The sequence below is a fragment of the Micromesistius poutassou genome (genome assembly GCF_964030765.1).
Source record: "Micromesistius poutassou genome assembly, chromosome: 24".
In the NCBI taxonomy this organism is placed as follows: Eukaryota; Metazoa; Chordata; class Actinopteri; order Gadiformes; family Gadidae; genus Micromesistius; species Micromesistius poutassou.
In genome coordinates this window covers 424,515-440,803 of record NC_140294.1, presented here as the reverse complement: position 1 = coordinate 440,803, position 16,289 = coordinate 424,515, and the positions used below count along the sequence as shown (strand labels likewise).

The window sequence follows — 16,289 nt, the reverse complement described above, 5'->3', positions numbered from 1 at the left end:
ACGTCAAAGATCTCCAAAGAGACCGCTGGTAAGAACCAGTTTGAACCAGTTAGAACTAGTTACACCAGATCCTGTTTGAACCAGTAAGAACCAGTTAGAACTAGTTACACCAGATCCAGTTAGAACCAGTCAGATCCAGTCCAGTGAGACCAGTGTGATCAGTGAGACCAGTTTGACCAGTGAGACCAGTGTGACCAGTGTGATCAGTGAGACCAGTGAACCAGTGAGACCAGTGAACCAGTGAGATCAGGGGGACCAGTGAACCAGTGGGACCAGTGAACCAGTGGGTCCTGTCTGTGTCCAGGCTGCTGGAGCAAGAGCTGCAGGTGTTGCGGTTGGCCGTCCAATCAGAGCAGGGCATTCTGGAGGACAGGTGCTCAGAGATGGAGGTCACCATGGAAACGCTGAGGCAGCACAACGACCAGCTGCAGAAGAGGCTGGCCCAGGTGAGCTGACCTCTGACCTGGTGAACGCTATCAGCCACAAGACTAGCAACAACTAACACCTACTCCTCCTCCCCTCTCTCCTTCCCTCTCTCCTCCTCTCTCCTTCCCTCTCTCCTCCTCTCCTCTCTCCTCTCCAGACTCTAAAGAATCCTTACCAGCCAGAAACAGCAGCCCAACACAGAGGAGAGGAGGAGGAGGAGGAAGAGGAGGAGGAGGAGGATGAAAGGGAAGAGGAGGTGGAGGAGGAAGAGGAGGATGAAAGGGAAGAGGAGGAGGTGGAGGAGGAGGATGAAAGGGAAGGGGAGGAGGTGGAGGAGGAGGAGGAGGAGGAGGAGGAAGAGGAGGATGAAAGAGAAGAGGTGTTGAGAGGAGAGGAGGAAACAGAGAGGAAGGAGACTGACTTTCCCTCTCCCAGCATGCAGTGGGGCGCGACATCACCGCCGGCCTCCTTGTTCTCTGAGGAGGAGCCCCGAGGCCATCCAATCAGCATGCTGGACCTTGTGAAAGAGGAGGAGTTGGAGACGCACGCCCTCCTCAGCGGGCCAATCAGAGAGACGGCTGCTGAAACAGAGCATCATGGGACATGTAGTCAAGCAGAGGGGGCGGAGCTTCTGCTGTCGGAGCTTGTTAATAGGACGAGGTCTGCCCTCTGTCTGAAAGAACACACACACACAGACACACACAGTCACAAACACACACACCGTTTCAGGGGAGGAGGTGGAGGTGGAGGAGGAGGAGGAGGTGGAGGAGGAGAAGGCGGACTCTATAACGCGACCGCAGAGAACGTGCAAGGTGAGCTCATCACGGTTTACACACACACAGACAGACACCCCCCCCCTGTGGCTGTGGGGTCCATCTGGGCGACGCCCCTTTAGGGCAGAGAGGTTAACAGGGAAACAAACCTGATGACGATGATGATGGTTTACTGTCCCTCCAGGTGCAGTGATGAAGATGAGGCTGCTGGAGGCCGCTGAGGGGGTCCACCACTCTTTAGCATCCCTAGTAACCGTGGTTACACAAGCACCCCAAATCTAGCGTCTCACACACACACACACACACACTGAGAATCACATATACACGCACACATTCTGAGACACACACACACACTACGTTTTTTACACTGCCAAATATGCCCTATATGTCTTATGCACGCCTTTTTCTCGGCATGGTCCGCACGTTTACACTGCCAGAGGTAAATTGCCTGCTAGAGCTAGCACCCCGGGACCCTACACACATTGGCGGTTTCATTCTGATGTAAATGCGATTAGACGCTCCGCGTTTCCGAGGGGGAGGGGGGGGGGGGGGGGGGGGGGGCTTGGGTAGAGCAGGTGTTGCTGCACTGTCTCTACAACATAGACAACGCAACAAAATCAACATGAGGAGTTCTAACTGGAGAGACGGTGAAATCTGCGAGCTGCTGACCATCATGGGAGAGAAGGTGACGCAGTCGCATTAAACGAAGACGTTGAAAGACGGTGCGATCTACAAGAAAGACGCAGAGGAACCTTCCTTAGGAGGAGCTGCGACCGAACTGGCTTGGCAGTGTAAAAATGCCTTTAAGACACACACCCACACACACTCTGAGACCTACACATACAAACACACACAGAGACACACACTCTGAGACACACACCCTGAGACACAACACACACAAACACTCTTGAGACACACAAACACACAACCTGAGACACACACACACACAGCCTATTTCACATGTTTAATAGAGTTTTGTTTTCAGATATTAAATAAAAAAGTGCTGATAAAAAAGGGCCTCTGGTCATTTACAAGATGGTGAATGATACATCCCATAATAATGTCATCTTTGATATCAGGGGGGGTTATGAATGATGTCATGTTATATATAATAGCCCTCCAGGACCCAGGACCAATAACCGACCAGTGTTTGAGAAAAGCTTTTAATGGTGCTTTGGGTGGGGGTGGGGTTTGAAAAGAGCTTTTATTGGTGCTTTGGGTGGGGGTGGGTTGGGGTTCAGATCTTGTTGAAGGCCGCTACGTCCATGGACTGGACGTAGTCCTCGAACGCCGTGATCCTCTCCTCCAGGATGTCTGTTCCTACCTGCCTAGCCCACTGGCACCAGCTTAGCTGCAGAGACAACAGTCAGAGGTCATGGGGTCAGCCAGAGGTCATGGGGTCAAGGTGATGGTCTAGGACCACATGACCCAGGTGATGGTCTAGGACCAGGTGATGGTCTAGGACCACCTGATGGTCTAGGTCCAAGATGATCCAGGTGATGGTCTGGGTGGGGGTGTGTCACCTACTTTTAGGCGTACTCCGCCAGCCACTCCGCTTTGATCCGGGCCAGGTCCAGGTCATCGTCATTATTGTCTGTGGTGGGGGCTGGGCTGAGGGGGGGTCAGAGGTCAGAGGTTAGAGAGGGGTCAGGGACGCCACCGGCCCCCCGCGTGGGGGTCAGTGAGGAGGCATCAGCACAGAATCAGACGAAAGACTGTGTTGAGGTGTAGTTTGCAGTAGGCTGTGTTAAGGTGTAGTTTGGGAGGCTGTGTTAAGGTGTAGTTTGGGAGGCTGTGTTAAGGTGTAGTTTGCAATAGGCTGTGTTAAGGTGTAGTTTGCAATAGGCTGTGTTAAGGTGTAGTTTGCAATAGGCTGTGTTAAGGTGTAGTTTGGGAGGCTGTGTTGAGGTGTAGTTTGCAGTAAGATATGTTAAGGTGTAGTTTGCAGTAGGATATGTTAAGGTGTAGTTTGCAGTAGGCTGTGTTAAGGTGTAGTTTGGGAGGCTGTGATAAGGTGCAGTTTTGGAGGCTGTGTTAAGGTGTAGTTTGTGTTGAGGTGTAGTTTGTGTTGAGGTGTAGTTTGCAGTAGGCTGTGTTAAGGTGTGGTTTGGGTTGAGGTGTAGTTTGTGTTAAGGTGTAGTTTGGGAGGCTGTGTTGAGGTGTAGTTTGTGTTGAGGTGTAGTTTGTAGTTTGTCTTACACGCTCTCTGGTGGTGCGGAGGAAGTCGAGCAGGGCCTCCAGTGGGCTTACCGTGGAGGCCTGGACGTGCACGCCCTTCTCTCCCAGCTCGTCCTGAAGAGTAACACACATTACCAACACACACCAACACACACTAACACACACTAACACACACCAACACACACTAACACACACCAACACACACTAACACACATCAACACACACCAGCTCGTCCTGAAGAGTAACACAAGGGGGCCTTGAGGGGCCTTGAGGGGCCTTACCCGCAGCACGGGGATCTCGTCGTCGCTGTGGGCCACCAGCAGAGGCAGCCCGGCCAGAGTCTTGTCCAGGTCCTTCCCCAGGATCTTCATCCCCTGAGACGTGTTCACCTCCTTGTGCCTCTTGTAATGGTTCTGGAGAGGGAGAGAGGAGAGGGTGAGGGTGGAGGAGAGAGGGGGAGAGAGGAGAGGGTGAGGGAGGGGGAGAGGGTGAGGGAGGGGGAGGGAGAAAGGGAGAGAGGGAGAGAGAGGGTGAGGGAGGGAGAGGGGGAGGGAGAGAGGGAGGGGGAGGGAGGGAGGAGAGGGTGAGGGATGGGGGGAGGGAGGGGGAGGGAGAGGGAGGGGGAGGGTGAGGGAATGAGAGAGGGAGAGGGTGAGGGGGAGGGAGAGAGGGTGAGGGAGGGAGGGAGAGGGTTAGCGTGAGGGTAGGATAGAGGGAGAGGGTGGGAGAGAGGGTGAGGGTGGGAGAGAGGGAGAGAGGGAGAGGGTGAGAGGGTGAGGGAGAGAATGGGTGAGAGTGAGTGGGTGAGCGTACCTTGGCCCTCAGCTCTGTGAGGGGGGGGGGCAGCAGCAGGCCTCTGATCTGCGTGATGATTGGTCCGTCCACCCCCGGCACAATGATGGTCTCCCCCTCCCTCAGGGTCCCGTTGATCAGGATCACATCAATGGTGGTCCCCTTCCCCGGAACGGCCTTCACCTGGAGGACATGTTAACACCATGTTAGTGGACCATCAACGACATGTTAGTGGACCATGAACACTATGTTAGTGGACCATCAATGACATGTTAGTGGACCATCAACATGTTAGTGGACCATGAACAGCATGTTAGTGGACCATGAACACCATGTTAGTGGACCATCAACACTATGTTAGTGGACCATCAATGACATGTTAGTGGACCATCAACACCATGGTAGTGGACCATGAACAGCATGTTAGTGGACCATGAACACCATGTTAGTGGACCATCAACCACATGTTAGTAGGCCATCAATGACATGTTAGTGTACCATCAACAACATGTTAGTGGACCATCAACAACATGTTGGTGAACCATCAACACCATGTTAGTGGACCATTGACCCCATGTTAGTGGACCATCAACGACATGTTAGTGGACTATCAACGACATGTTAATGTACCATCAACGACATGTTAGTGGACCATCAACAACATGTTGGTGAACCATCAACACCATGTTAGTGGACTATCAACGACATGTTAGTGGACCATCAACACCATGTTAGTGGACCATCAACGACATGTTAGTGGACCATCAATGACATGTTAATGTACCATCAACGACATGTTAGTGGACCATCAACACCAATGTTAGTGGACCATCAGCAACATGTTAGTGGACCATCAAGGACACGTTAGTGGACCATCAACGACACCTTAGTGTACCATCAACACCATGCTAGTGGACCATCAACACCATGCTAGTGGACCATCAACACATAGCTCTATTGCTCTAGCTCTATAGATATATCTCTATAGATCTAGATCTCCCTATAGATCTAGATATATCTCTATCTCTATAGCTCTAGATATAGCTCTATCTCTATAGATCTAGATATGGCCCACCTCCATGATCTTGGCCCGCAGCTCTTCGCAGTGGGCCAGGCGGCGGGCCAGCATGGTCTGGGTGAGCTCCACCAGCAGCCCGATCAGGTTCCCCATCCCATCGCCGCTGTGGGCTGACGTCGGCACCATGGACACGAAGGTACGGGGGTCCTTGTTCTCATGGAACAGGGCAGCATTCAGCCCCTACACACACACACACACACACACACACACATTAAAGCAGAGCTTCTGATCCAGCTGTCCTAATCGGTTACATTTAGCTTCCATTTGTCTTTAGAATCACTAGGTTAACCCGTTCCCCGTAGGATACAAAGATAGCTAGGAGAAGATTCTACACCATGCTAAGTACTAAAGATAGCTAGGGTAAGAAGCTACACCATGCTAAGTACTAAAGATAGCTAGGGTAAGAAGCTACACCATGCTAAGTACTAAAGATAGCTAGGAGAAGATGCTAGACCATGCTCAGTACTAAAGATAGCTAGGAGAAGGTGCTACACCATGCTAAGTACTAAAGATAGCTAGGGTAAGATGCTACACCATGCTAAGTAATAAATATAGCTAGGGTAAGATGCTACACCATGCTAAGTACTAAAGATAGCTAGGAGAAGGTGCTACACCATGCTAAGTACTGTTTCTAAGTGCCAGGCATACACTGTCAGAGCAGAACTAGAGTCTCTAGAGTCTTCTAGAGTCTGATTGGTGAAACAGTGGTCATGTGACTGGGTGCGTCAGGTGACCTGCTGGGCGAACTCCAGCATGATGCTCTTGGTCCTCTCGTCGAAATCGTCCATGGTGCTCTTATTCTGCTTCTTCAGAGTGGCGACCACGTCCGTCTCTGGGCTCTTCTTCCATTCGTACAGACGGTCCACCTGCGCACACACACACACACACACACACACACACACACACACACACACACACACACACACACACACACACACACACACACACACACACACACACACACACACACACACACACACTATTATGTACATAGAACAGTATAATACATTCACATCTAAATACAATATGTATTATCCACTACAAGGGACATTAGTACTGTGTTGAGGGACCCTATGAAGGCCCCCTAGTGCTGAGGGCCCCTATGAAGGGTCTGAGGGCCCCTGGTACCGTGTTGAGGGCCCCTAGTGCTGAGGGCCCCTATCAAGGGTCTGAGGGCCCCTAAGCTTAAAACTCACCTTTACAGCCTTGCGTTTGAGACATAGGGGTGCTAAAATGATACAGACGCGATGCGAAGACCACTGCGTGTTTGTTCGTGCTCCTGCTAAAGCAGTTACTAAATGAGTAGCAGTATACATTTCCACCATGTACTTTTCCCTTCTAATTCACTATTCTCTCTGTTCTAGAGTGTTGCGGTGACTGCGACTGGATGCCTGGATTCTCCTCATGGTTAACCGGCCAGCACCCCATCATCAATTTTAATGTCTTGCCTGTATTTATGTGTGTCAATTGTGGCACCCATTGCACTCCTGACCGTCCCTGGAATGAGGGATCCCCAGTCTGTGTTTCTTCTCAAGATTTCTTCCTTGCTTAAGGGAGTTTTTTCTTGCCCGTGTGGGGGCTCGGGTCAGGGGGGGTGTCACAAATATTTGGCCTGTTAAGCCCTTTGAGACTGTAATGGTGATTAAAGGCTATACAAATAAAATTGAATTGAATTGAATTATAAAGGATCTGAGGGCACCCAGGGCTGTGGGCCCCTATGAAGGGTCTGAGGGCCCCTAGGGCTGGTACCTTGTTGAGGGCCACGATGAAGGGACGCTTCTTTTTCTTCAGCAGGTTGATGGACTCCAGGGTCTGGGGCTCCAGGCCGTGCATGATGTCCACCACCAGGATGGCGATGTCACACAGAGAGGAGCCGCGCTTCCTCAGGTTACTGCACACAGACAGGGAGAGAGAGACAGGTTACTGCACACAGACAGGTTACTGCAGACAGACAGGTTACTGCAGACAGACAGGGAGAGAGAGACAGGTTACTGCACACAGACAGGTTACTGCACACAGACAGGGACAGACAGACGTGTTACTGCACACAGACAGGTTACTGCACACAGACAGGGACAGGCAGACGGGTTACTGCACACAGACAGGTTACTGCACACAGACAGGGACAGACAGACAGGTTACTGCACACAGACAGGTTACTGCAGACAGGGAGAGACAGACAGGTTACTGCGCACAGACAGGGAGAGAGAGACAGGTTACTGCAGACAGGGAGAAAGAGATGGGTTACATAGAGACAGACAACCAGGTAGAGCTAAAGAAACCAGCTAGTTAAGAGGTGTAAACTAGCACCAGCTGATTGAGATTACCGGAAGGACTTGTGACCCGGAGTGTCGATGATGATCATACCAGGAATCTTAATGGTGTCTTTATCGAACTGGAACCAGAACACAAGACCAGTTAACTAGTAGAACACAGGTCAGACCAGTTAATCGTATTTTTTTTAAACAATTAGCTCTACATACATACATCTACACACATATATACATACATGTATGTATATACATATATATACACATATATATTACATGTGTAAATGTATATATTGTACGTTCTTGACCATCCTGGTCTGCTCTACAATCGTTAGGTTATATATATGTTATATATCTATAGGTTATATATAGGTTATATATCTATAGGTTATATATGTTACAGATGTTATATATAGGTTATATATGTTATATATAGGTTATAGTTAACTTACGTTCTTAACCATCCTGGTCTGCTCTATAATCGTCTGTTATATATAGGTTATATATATGTTATATATCTATAGGTTATATATGTTGTAGATGTTATATATATAGGTTATATATGTTATATATATAGGTTATATAAGTTATATATGTTATGTAAAGGTTATAGTTAACGTACGCTCTTGACCATCCTGGTCTGCTCTATGATCGTCTCCAGCGGAACGTTGGTCGCTCCGATCTGCTGAGTGATCCCACCGGCCTCCCCGTCCTGCACGTTAGTGTGACGCAGCTACACACACACACACACACACACACACACACACACACACACACACACACACACACACACACACACACACACACACACACACACACACACACACACACACACACACACACACATTTAAATACTACATAACGCTAGTAATCACAGGGGGCTTGGAGCGAGCAGCAAGGGGCTGGCGGCTAGGTGCTAGCAAGTAGGTGTTAGCGGCTAGGTGCTAGCAAGTAGGTGTTAGCGGCTAGGTGTTAGCATGTAGGTGTTAGCGGCTAGGTGCTAGCGGATACATTCTAGTGGCTAGGTGCCAGCGGCTAGGTGCTATGTGCTAGTGTCTAGGTGCTAGGGGCTAGGTGCTAGCAGCTAAGGGCACCTTGTCCAGGATCTTGGTCTTGCCGCTGGCGATGTGCCCCAGGACGCAGACCACTGGGGACCGCAGGCGCTTCAGGTCCACGTTCTTCATGTTCTCCGTCCGCCGTTTCTGTGGAAACACACGGGCCAATCACAGTGCGTTAGGGGTCGGTCTAGAGCAGCCCGGGGCGGCGTGACGCGGCGTGACGCGGCGGCGGCGGCGCACCTCGATGCGCTTCTTAGCGCGGTGGTAGAGCAGCTCCTCCTTGGTGCGGCCGTTCTCCTCCTCGCTGCTGTCCTTCCCTCCTCCTCCTGACACGAGAGACAGAGAGAGAGAGAGAGAGAGAGAGAGAGAGAGAGAGAGAGAGAGAGAGAGAGAGAGAGAGAGAGAGACAGAGAGAGAGAGAGAGAGAGAGAGAGAGACAGAGACAGAGACAGAGACAGAGAGCGACATAGAGAGGGCGGGAGGGAGAGAGAGGTTCCAGTTAGCGGTTCCAGACCCAACGGCAGCCGAGAGGAGACCAGGGGTCAGGGGTCATGGGGTCAGGGGTCAGGGGCCGTGGGGTCAGGGGTCAGGGGCCGTGGGGTGAGGGGTCAGGGGCCGTGGGGTGAGGGGTCAGGGGTCAGGGGTCAGGGGCCGTGGGGTCAGGGGCCGTGGGGTCATGGGGTCAGGGGCCGTGGGGTCATGGGGTCAGGGGCCGTGGGTTCAGGGTCCGTGGGGTCAGGGGTCAGGGACCGTGGGGTCAGGGGCCGTGAGGTCAGGGGCCGTGGGGTCAGGGGCCGTGGGGTCAGGGGCCGTGTGTCAGTCCTCACCTGGCTGTGGGGCGACCTCCTCCACGATGGCGGGGACCTCAGGAGGGGCCTCAGGGGTCACGGGGGCTGGTGCCTCAGGGGCCCCTAAGACACAGACGGACCACATCAACCAGCTGCTCTCAGTGACAGACAGACAGACGGACCACATCAACCAGCTGCTCTCAGTGACGGACAGACAAACGGACCACATCAACCAGCTGCTCTCAGTGACGGACAGACAGACAGACGGACCACATCAACCAGCTGCTCTCAGTGACGGACAGACAGACAGACGGACCACATCAACCAGGAGGAGTTGAGGAGGTGAACTAGCTGAACTAGCTGAGGAGGTGAACTAGCTGAGGAGGTGAACTAGCTGAACTGGCTGAGGAGGTGAACTAGCTGAACTAGATGAGGAGGTGAACTAGCTGAACTGGCTGAGGAGGTGAACTAGCTGAACTAGCTGAGGAGGTGAACTAGCTGAACTAGCTGAGGAGGTGAACTAGCTGAACTAGCTGTGGAGTGGTGCTGTACCTTCAGTCGGGGCCGTCGTGGCCATATGTTTCCTCTTCCTCTTGTCTCCGTAAACCGGCTTCTTTTTTGGCAAGGTGGAGGAGTCTTTACATGGCACTTTAAAACCTAGCACACACACACACACACTATAAGTGAATGGTTTAGGGGTGAGGCTGGTAGTTAAGGCTGTTAGTTTCAGTCCCAGGCGTTAGGTCTGACCCTGGGCCTCCAGCATCCTGAGCGTGATCTCCGCCCGGGCGCGCGCCTCCTTCTGGGTCTTGGTGAGCAGCTTGCCCTCCTTCTTCAGACGCTCCTTCCTCTCCTTCTCCTTCTGCTTCCTCTTCTCCTTCTTCTCCTGGTCCACCAGCTCCTGGGAAGTCACAGGTCACACGAGGCTGAGACTGTGTGTGTGTGTGCCTGTTAGTGTGTGTGTGTGTGTGTGTGTGTGTGTGTGTGTGTGTGTGTGTGTGTGTGTGTGTGTGTGTGTGTGTGTGTGTGTGTGTGTGTGTGTGTGTGTGTGTGTGTGTATGTGTATGTGTGTGTGTGTACCTGCTCCAGTCTCTGTGTTTCCATCTCTTCCATTTTTCGTAATCTCTCCTCTTCCTCCCTCTTGACCGACTCTTCCTCCTGAAACCCAAAAGCCTTGTTAAGTCACATCCAATCAACCACCTCGATAACTCACATCCAATCAATCGCCTCGTTAACTCACATCCAATCAACCGCCTCGTTAACTCACATCCAATCAATCACTAGGGTTAGTTAGTGGGGGTTAGTTAGTGGTACACTAGGGTTAGTGGGGGTTAGTTAGTGAGGTTAGATGATGACAGCACCTCCTTTATCTGCACCAGCGCCTCCTGCATGGCCTTGACGGTGGCTTTACTCAGACCCTTCTCCTCCTCCTCCTTCTCCTTCTCCCCCTTCTTCTTCTTCTTCTTCTTCACACCCTCTGTCTCCTCTGCAGAGGAACACACAGGACATCAGTGGGGACAGGTAGCATGTAGCATGTAGCATGTAGCGTGGGGACATGTAGCATGTAGCGTGTGGCTAGGTAGCGTGGGGACAGGTAGCATGTAGCATGGGGACAGGTAGCTTGTAGCATGGGGACGGGCAGCATGTAGAATGGCGACATGTAGCATGTGGACATGTAGCTTGTAGCATTTAGTATGGGGACAGGTAGCATGTAGCGTGGGGACATGTAGCATGTAGCATGTAGCGTGGGGACAGGTAGCATGTAGCATGGGGACAGGTAGCATGTAGCGTGGGGACAGGTAACATGTAGCGTGGGGACAGGTAGCATGTAGCGTGGGGACAGGTAGCATGTAGCGTGGGGACAGGTAACATGTAGCGTGGGGACAGGCAGCATGTAGCGTGGGGACAGGTAGCATGTAGCGTGGGGACAGGTAGCATGTAGCGTGGGGACAGGTAACATGTAGCGTGGGGACAGGTAGCATGTAGCGTGGGGACAGGTAGCATGTAGCGTGGGGACAGGTAGCATGTAGCGTGGGGACAGGCAGCATGTAGCGTGGGGACAGGTAGCATGTAGCATGGGGACATGTAGCATGGGGACTGGTAGCATGTAGCGTGGGGACAGGCAGCATGTAGCGTGGGGACAGGTAGCGTGTAGCGTGGGGACATGTAGGCTGGACTACTGCAACGCACTACTCATCGGGATCCCCAGCAAGAACATCCAGCAGCTGCAGATCATCCAGAACTGTGCTGCCAGGATCCTGATGAGGGTGCAGAAGTACGACCACATCACACCCGTCCTCCCATCGCTCCACTGGCTTCCTGTCCAGTACAGGATTGAATTCAAAGCTGTCCCACCAGTGCCTCCATGGCACTGCCCCCCCCCCCCCCCTCCTCTACCTTACAGAACTCATCATCCCAATTCCGCCTCACGGCGTCTCCGCTCTGGACCGGTCAACCTACTCCAGCCTCGGAGGACAAGTCTCTGAACTATGATGGTCGACCGTGCCTTCTGCACAGCTGCTCCCAGTCTGTGGAATGCTCTCCCCGACCATCTAAGGGCACCACAGACTGTGGATTCTTTGAAAAAAAAAAAAGGCTTGAAAACCTATCTTTTTAGAAAAGCCTTTGGCTAGGCTGCTATTTTAAACCATAAAATATTTCATGTAGCGCCTTTGTGCCTAGGTTTTAGTTTATGCAGCCTCTCTCTGCCTTAGTTTGAGTTGTTTTCATGTTGTTTCTGCCCTTTGTTCTTGTGCAATGTAGCACTTTGAGATCATTTGTTTGGTTTGTTTTACAATTCAGCGTGGGGACAGGTAGCATGTAGCATTGGGACATGTAGCATGGGGACAGGTAGCATGTAGCATTGGGACATGTAGCATGGGGACAGGTAGCATGTAGCATTGGCACGTGTAGTATGGGGACATGTAGCATGTCGCGTGGGGACATGTAGTGTGGGGACATGTAGCATGTAGCATTGGGACATGTAGCATGGGGACAGGTAGCATGTAGCATTGGCACGTGTAGTATGGGGACATGTAGCATGTCGCGTGGGGACATGTAGTGTGGGGACATGGAGCGTGGGGACAGGTAGCATGTAGCATGTGGCTAAGTTGCATGTAGCGTGGGGATATGTAGCGCGTAGCGTGTGGCTATGTAGTGTGGTGCTACATAGCGTAGGACTACGTAGCGTGGGGACATGTAGCATGTAGCGTGGTGAAAGGTAGCATGTAGCGTGGGGACATGTAGCATGTAGTCTGGGGGTACGTAGCATGGGGCTACATAGCATGTAGCGTGGGGCTACATAGCATGTAGCGTGCACACCGCGGCTCACGGACGCCTCTGGTCAAGGAGACTTTGCTTTCACTCTTACCTTCCCCCATTGGCTCTGCTGCTTCTGGTTCCTCTTCCACGATTCGCTGAGCTGGAGTGGGTGTGGCTTCTGTCTTCTTGGGCGGCTCCTTGTCCCTCAGCTTCTTGCGTTTCAGCCGTTCCTCCTCCTTCTTCTTCCTGTCCCTCTCCTTCTTCTCTGCCCTCTTCTGCGCTGCCGTCTTCATCTTGACTACCTCCTGCTCCTCCTGCTCCTCCTCCTCCTCCAGCTCCTTGTGTTTCAGACGGTCCTCCTTCTTTTTCTTCCTGTCCCTCTCCTTCTTCTCCGCCCTCTTCTGCACTGCCGTCTTCATCTCGACTTCCTCCTCCTCCTCCTCTCCACTCTCCGGCTTCAACACCTTCCCTTTCTTCTTCTTGTCTTTCCGGTCGGCCTTCCCTCCTCCTCCCTGCAGCTCCTCTTCGTCAGAGAGGCCGGCCGCCTGAGGAGAGGAAGAGGGGAATGATTAAAACAGCTCTGCTAGATTACAGTAATATAACATACTGTAATACTACTAATACAGCAGTAGTACCACAGCAATATAACTAACACTGTTATACTACTAATACTACCAATACTACTAAAGCAGCATTGGTAGTATTGCTACATGTCCCAATACAATAATATAACTAATGTAGAACTGTAATGAGAGCTGACCCTTGACCCCTACTGGAGTACCACTCTAATAGTACTGGAGGTACTATAACTCTGGTAATAATACTACTCAGAGTACCATAACTCTGGTAATAGTACTACTCATCAGAGTACCATAACTCGTAATACTAGTAATACTCGTAGTACTACTACTACTACAGACCTACCTTTTTCCCCTGGGGGCGTGTCTTCTTGGCCTCCTCATCCTCCTCCTCGTCTCCAAAACCTCCCTTCTTGCCCTTCCTGGTTTTCTTCTTCTCTGGTTTCGGAGATTCTGCCAGCTCTTCTTCAGAGGTCTCCGGTTTCTACTCGATCACAAACACAAGACGCATCAACCAAGGGTCACCTGGAGGTCCTGTTCTCAACATCTAGTCCACATGGTATGTGGTCTACATGTTCTCAACATCTAGTCCAAATGGTACGTGGTCTACATGTTCTTAACATCTAGTCCACATGGTACGTGGTCTACGTGTTCTAAACATCTAGTCCCCATGGTACCTTGTCTCCTCTCGAGGGAACCACCATCACAAACCAACCTGCTAGTCCTGTCTCACCTGGTAACCATGGAGATGTGGTTTCACCTGGTAACGATGGAGATGCGGTCTCACCTGGTTACTATGGAGATGCTGTCTCACCTGGTCTCTAGGTAACCATGGAGATGCTGTCTTACCTGGTCTCTAGGTAACCATGGAGATGCTGTCTCACCTGGTCTCTAGGTAACCATGGAGATGCTGTCTCACCTGGTCTCTAGGTAACCATGGAGATGCTGTCTCACCTGTTCTCTGAGGGTTTCCAGGGTCAGGTCTTCCAGCTCCTTCAGGATTTCATCCTCACTGAAGACAGAGAGACAGGTTATACAAGACTGGTAGACAGACAGAGAGACAGGTTATACAAGACTGGTAGACAGACAGGTGGTCAGACAGACAGACAGACAGAACTTACTCAAAGTCGTCCTTCTTCTGAGCTTTCTTCTTCTTCTTGCCTTTCCCCGGCTCCTTGTTGGAGCCAGCGCCCTCGATCTGAGCAGCCAGGGCATCCAGGTCCTCGTCCCTAGAGCCCACATCAGAGCCCACATTAGAACCCTCCTAGAGCCCACATCAGAGCCCACATAGAGCCCACATTAGAACCCTCCTAGAGCCCACATCAGAGCCCACATAGAGCCCACATTAGAACCCTCATAGAGCCCACATCAGAGCCCACATAGAGCCCACATTAGAACCCTCATAGAGCCCACATTAGCCCCGGTTCCCTCGGTCAAATGTCTATGGGAAATAACATGGGGTTTTTGAATGATCGTACATAACAAACTCTGTAGATGGCGAAGGGAACCAGAGCCTCGGAGGCGGGACTTATTCTTCTGGGGCCTCATTACAGAAAAAATCCTAACTAAATCCTAACTTCCTATAACAGTAGCAGTCCCTAACCTGTTGGCCGTTTCCTATCTTATCTTTGGCCTCCTGTCTTATCTTAACTTAGGAAATCCTAACTGTTCTATCAATTTGATTTTTCGATCGGCAATCGTCTGTTTCTGCACTCAGAATGTGCACGAGATCGATAGAACACGTTACAAAAAACACGTTAAAAAAACAAAAACAACTTTATTTATATTTAAAAAAAAATTTTGGACATCGTAGTTAAGGCGGCAGGCGTGTGTTGCTTAGGCAGCCGCCTGAGCTGTAAAGTGCTGTGGGAAACCAATTATGAGGTCGCAGTAGCCTCTCAGCCATTACATTTCTGTTGTGATGTTCCTCATCTTCACTGTCATACAGACCTACTAGCAGTGCTGCTGCTGTTATTTTGAATTTAGGACAGGGTGTATGGCCACCTAACTTAGGGACCCTAACTTAAGAAATTCCTAACTTCCTAACTTAAGATAAGATAGGATTTCTTCCGAAGTTACGTTAGGAAACCTCCTTCTGTAATACCAAAACCCCTAAATTCCTTCCTATCTTAAGATAGGATAGGATTTCAGAGTTAGAATAGAATAGAATAGCACTTTATTTGTCACTGGTTACAAGTACAAGTACAAGTACAGCGAGGAAGGAGGAGTTAGGAAGTTTCTGTAATGAGGCCCCAGAGGTCTATTGTGTGATTGTGTCAAGTCACTGTGACATGACACAATCACACAGACCAACACACTTCGACCACCTGATGAGAGAGGAGGAAAACTAACTAAGTCAGGCTAACTATGACTAAAGTTAACCACAAGGAACACTAACTAGAACTAAGTCACTATGACTAAACTTAACCACAAGGGACACTAACTAGAACTAACTCACTAGTTAACCACAAGGAACACTAACTAGAACTAAGTCACTATGACTAAAGTTGAGAACTCACTATGACCAAAGTTAACCACAAGGAACACTAACTAGAACTAACTCACTATGACCAAAGTTAACAGCCAGTTAACACACAATCACAAAGACAAACGGGAACGATATAAGTGCTACAAGCCACGAAATTACGTCACAAGAGCAACTTGAGCGGGTGGTGTGGCATCTGGAACGCACCATAACACCGGGCTTACCTGTCATCCGCAGCCTTCTTCTGTTTTTTGCCCATCGTGATGAAGTAGCTTCAGCCTGAGATGCGAACAGCGCCGTTCACCCCAGCATATGGTCGGCTCAGGGGAGCTGCGAGCGCCCTACTGCGCGGCAGTGAGCATTCTGCGTCCTATTGCGCAGCAATGCGCATTCTGCGTCCTATTGCGCAGCAGTGCGCATTCTGCTGCTTGGTTGCCACGCAATTAAAAGGGGCGCTTGTTGCGCTCGTCCGTGAAATAAAAAGTAATCGATTAGGAACGTTTGCGTCAATTTACATATACACATACATCCATATACATATACACATACATACATACAAACATACAACCAACAAGAAACACACAATCCAAGGACTTTAACCA

General features: G+C 50.7%; 2 protein-coding genes across 2 annotated transcripts in view; one reads left to right on the top strand and one right to left on the bottom strand.

Moving 5' to 3' along the window:
• The window catches only part of dytn (dystrotelin), a gene marked incomplete at both ends in the record, with an annotated part of 5,959 nt that extends 4,539 nt beyond the window's left edge, over nucleotides 1-1,420 (top strand). The window contains 4 exons of the mRNA XM_084487925.1: nucleotides 1-28; nucleotides 305-446; nucleotides 908-1,086; nucleotides 1,384-1,420. The exon at nucleotides 1-28 is cut by the window's left edge and continues 22 nt beyond it. Coding sequence (XP_084344051.1) covers nucleotides 1-28; nucleotides 305-446; nucleotides 908-1,086; nucleotides 1,384-1,420 — 386 coding nt within the window. The remainder of the gene's footprint in view (nucleotides 29-304; nucleotides 447-907; nucleotides 1,087-1,383) is intronic.
• A 981-nt stretch (nucleotides 1,421-2,401) lies between these two features.
• On the bottom strand, nucleotides 2,402-15,986 carry LOC311369706 (eukaryotic translation initiation factor 5B-like). Its single transcript, XM_084487924.1, has 22 exons — nucleotides 15,912-15,986; nucleotides 14,324-14,431; nucleotides 14,157-14,214; nucleotides 13,549-13,686; nucleotides 12,734-13,169; nucleotides 10,725-10,849; nucleotides 10,444-10,521; nucleotides 10,114-10,264; nucleotides 9,916-10,020; nucleotides 9,403-9,486; nucleotides 8,816-8,889; nucleotides 8,612-8,719; nucleotides 8,140-8,250; nucleotides 7,575-7,642; nucleotides 6,997-7,138; nucleotides 5,982-6,113; nucleotides 5,245-5,427; nucleotides 4,191-4,352; nucleotides 3,626-3,790; nucleotides 3,399-3,488; nucleotides 2,727-2,810; nucleotides 2,402-2,550 (listed from the first exon to the last, which is right to left on the bottom strand). Exons 1-21 carry the CDS (start codon nucleotides 15,944-15,946, stop codon nucleotides 2,787-2,789), a joined length of 2,577 nt encoding a protein of 858 aa, XP_084344050.1. The 5' UTR covers nucleotides 15,947-15,986; the 3' UTR covers nucleotides 2,402-2,550; nucleotides 2,727-2,786.
• Nucleotides 15,987-16,289: the final 303 nt, after the last annotated feature.

Coding starts and splice junctions, on each gene's coding strand:
- LOC311369706 (XM_084487924.1), bottom strand. CDS start 15,946: ATGGGCAAAAAACAGAAGAAGGCTGCGGATGACAG. Junction 10,265..10,443: donor AAACACAGAGACTGGAGCAG/GTACACACACAC, acceptor GTGACTTCCCAG/GAGCTGGTGGACCAGGAGAA. Junction 7,139..7,574: donor CCGGGTCACAAGTCCTTCCG/GTAATCTCAATC, acceptor GTCTGTGTGCAG/TAACCTGAGGAAGCGCGGCT.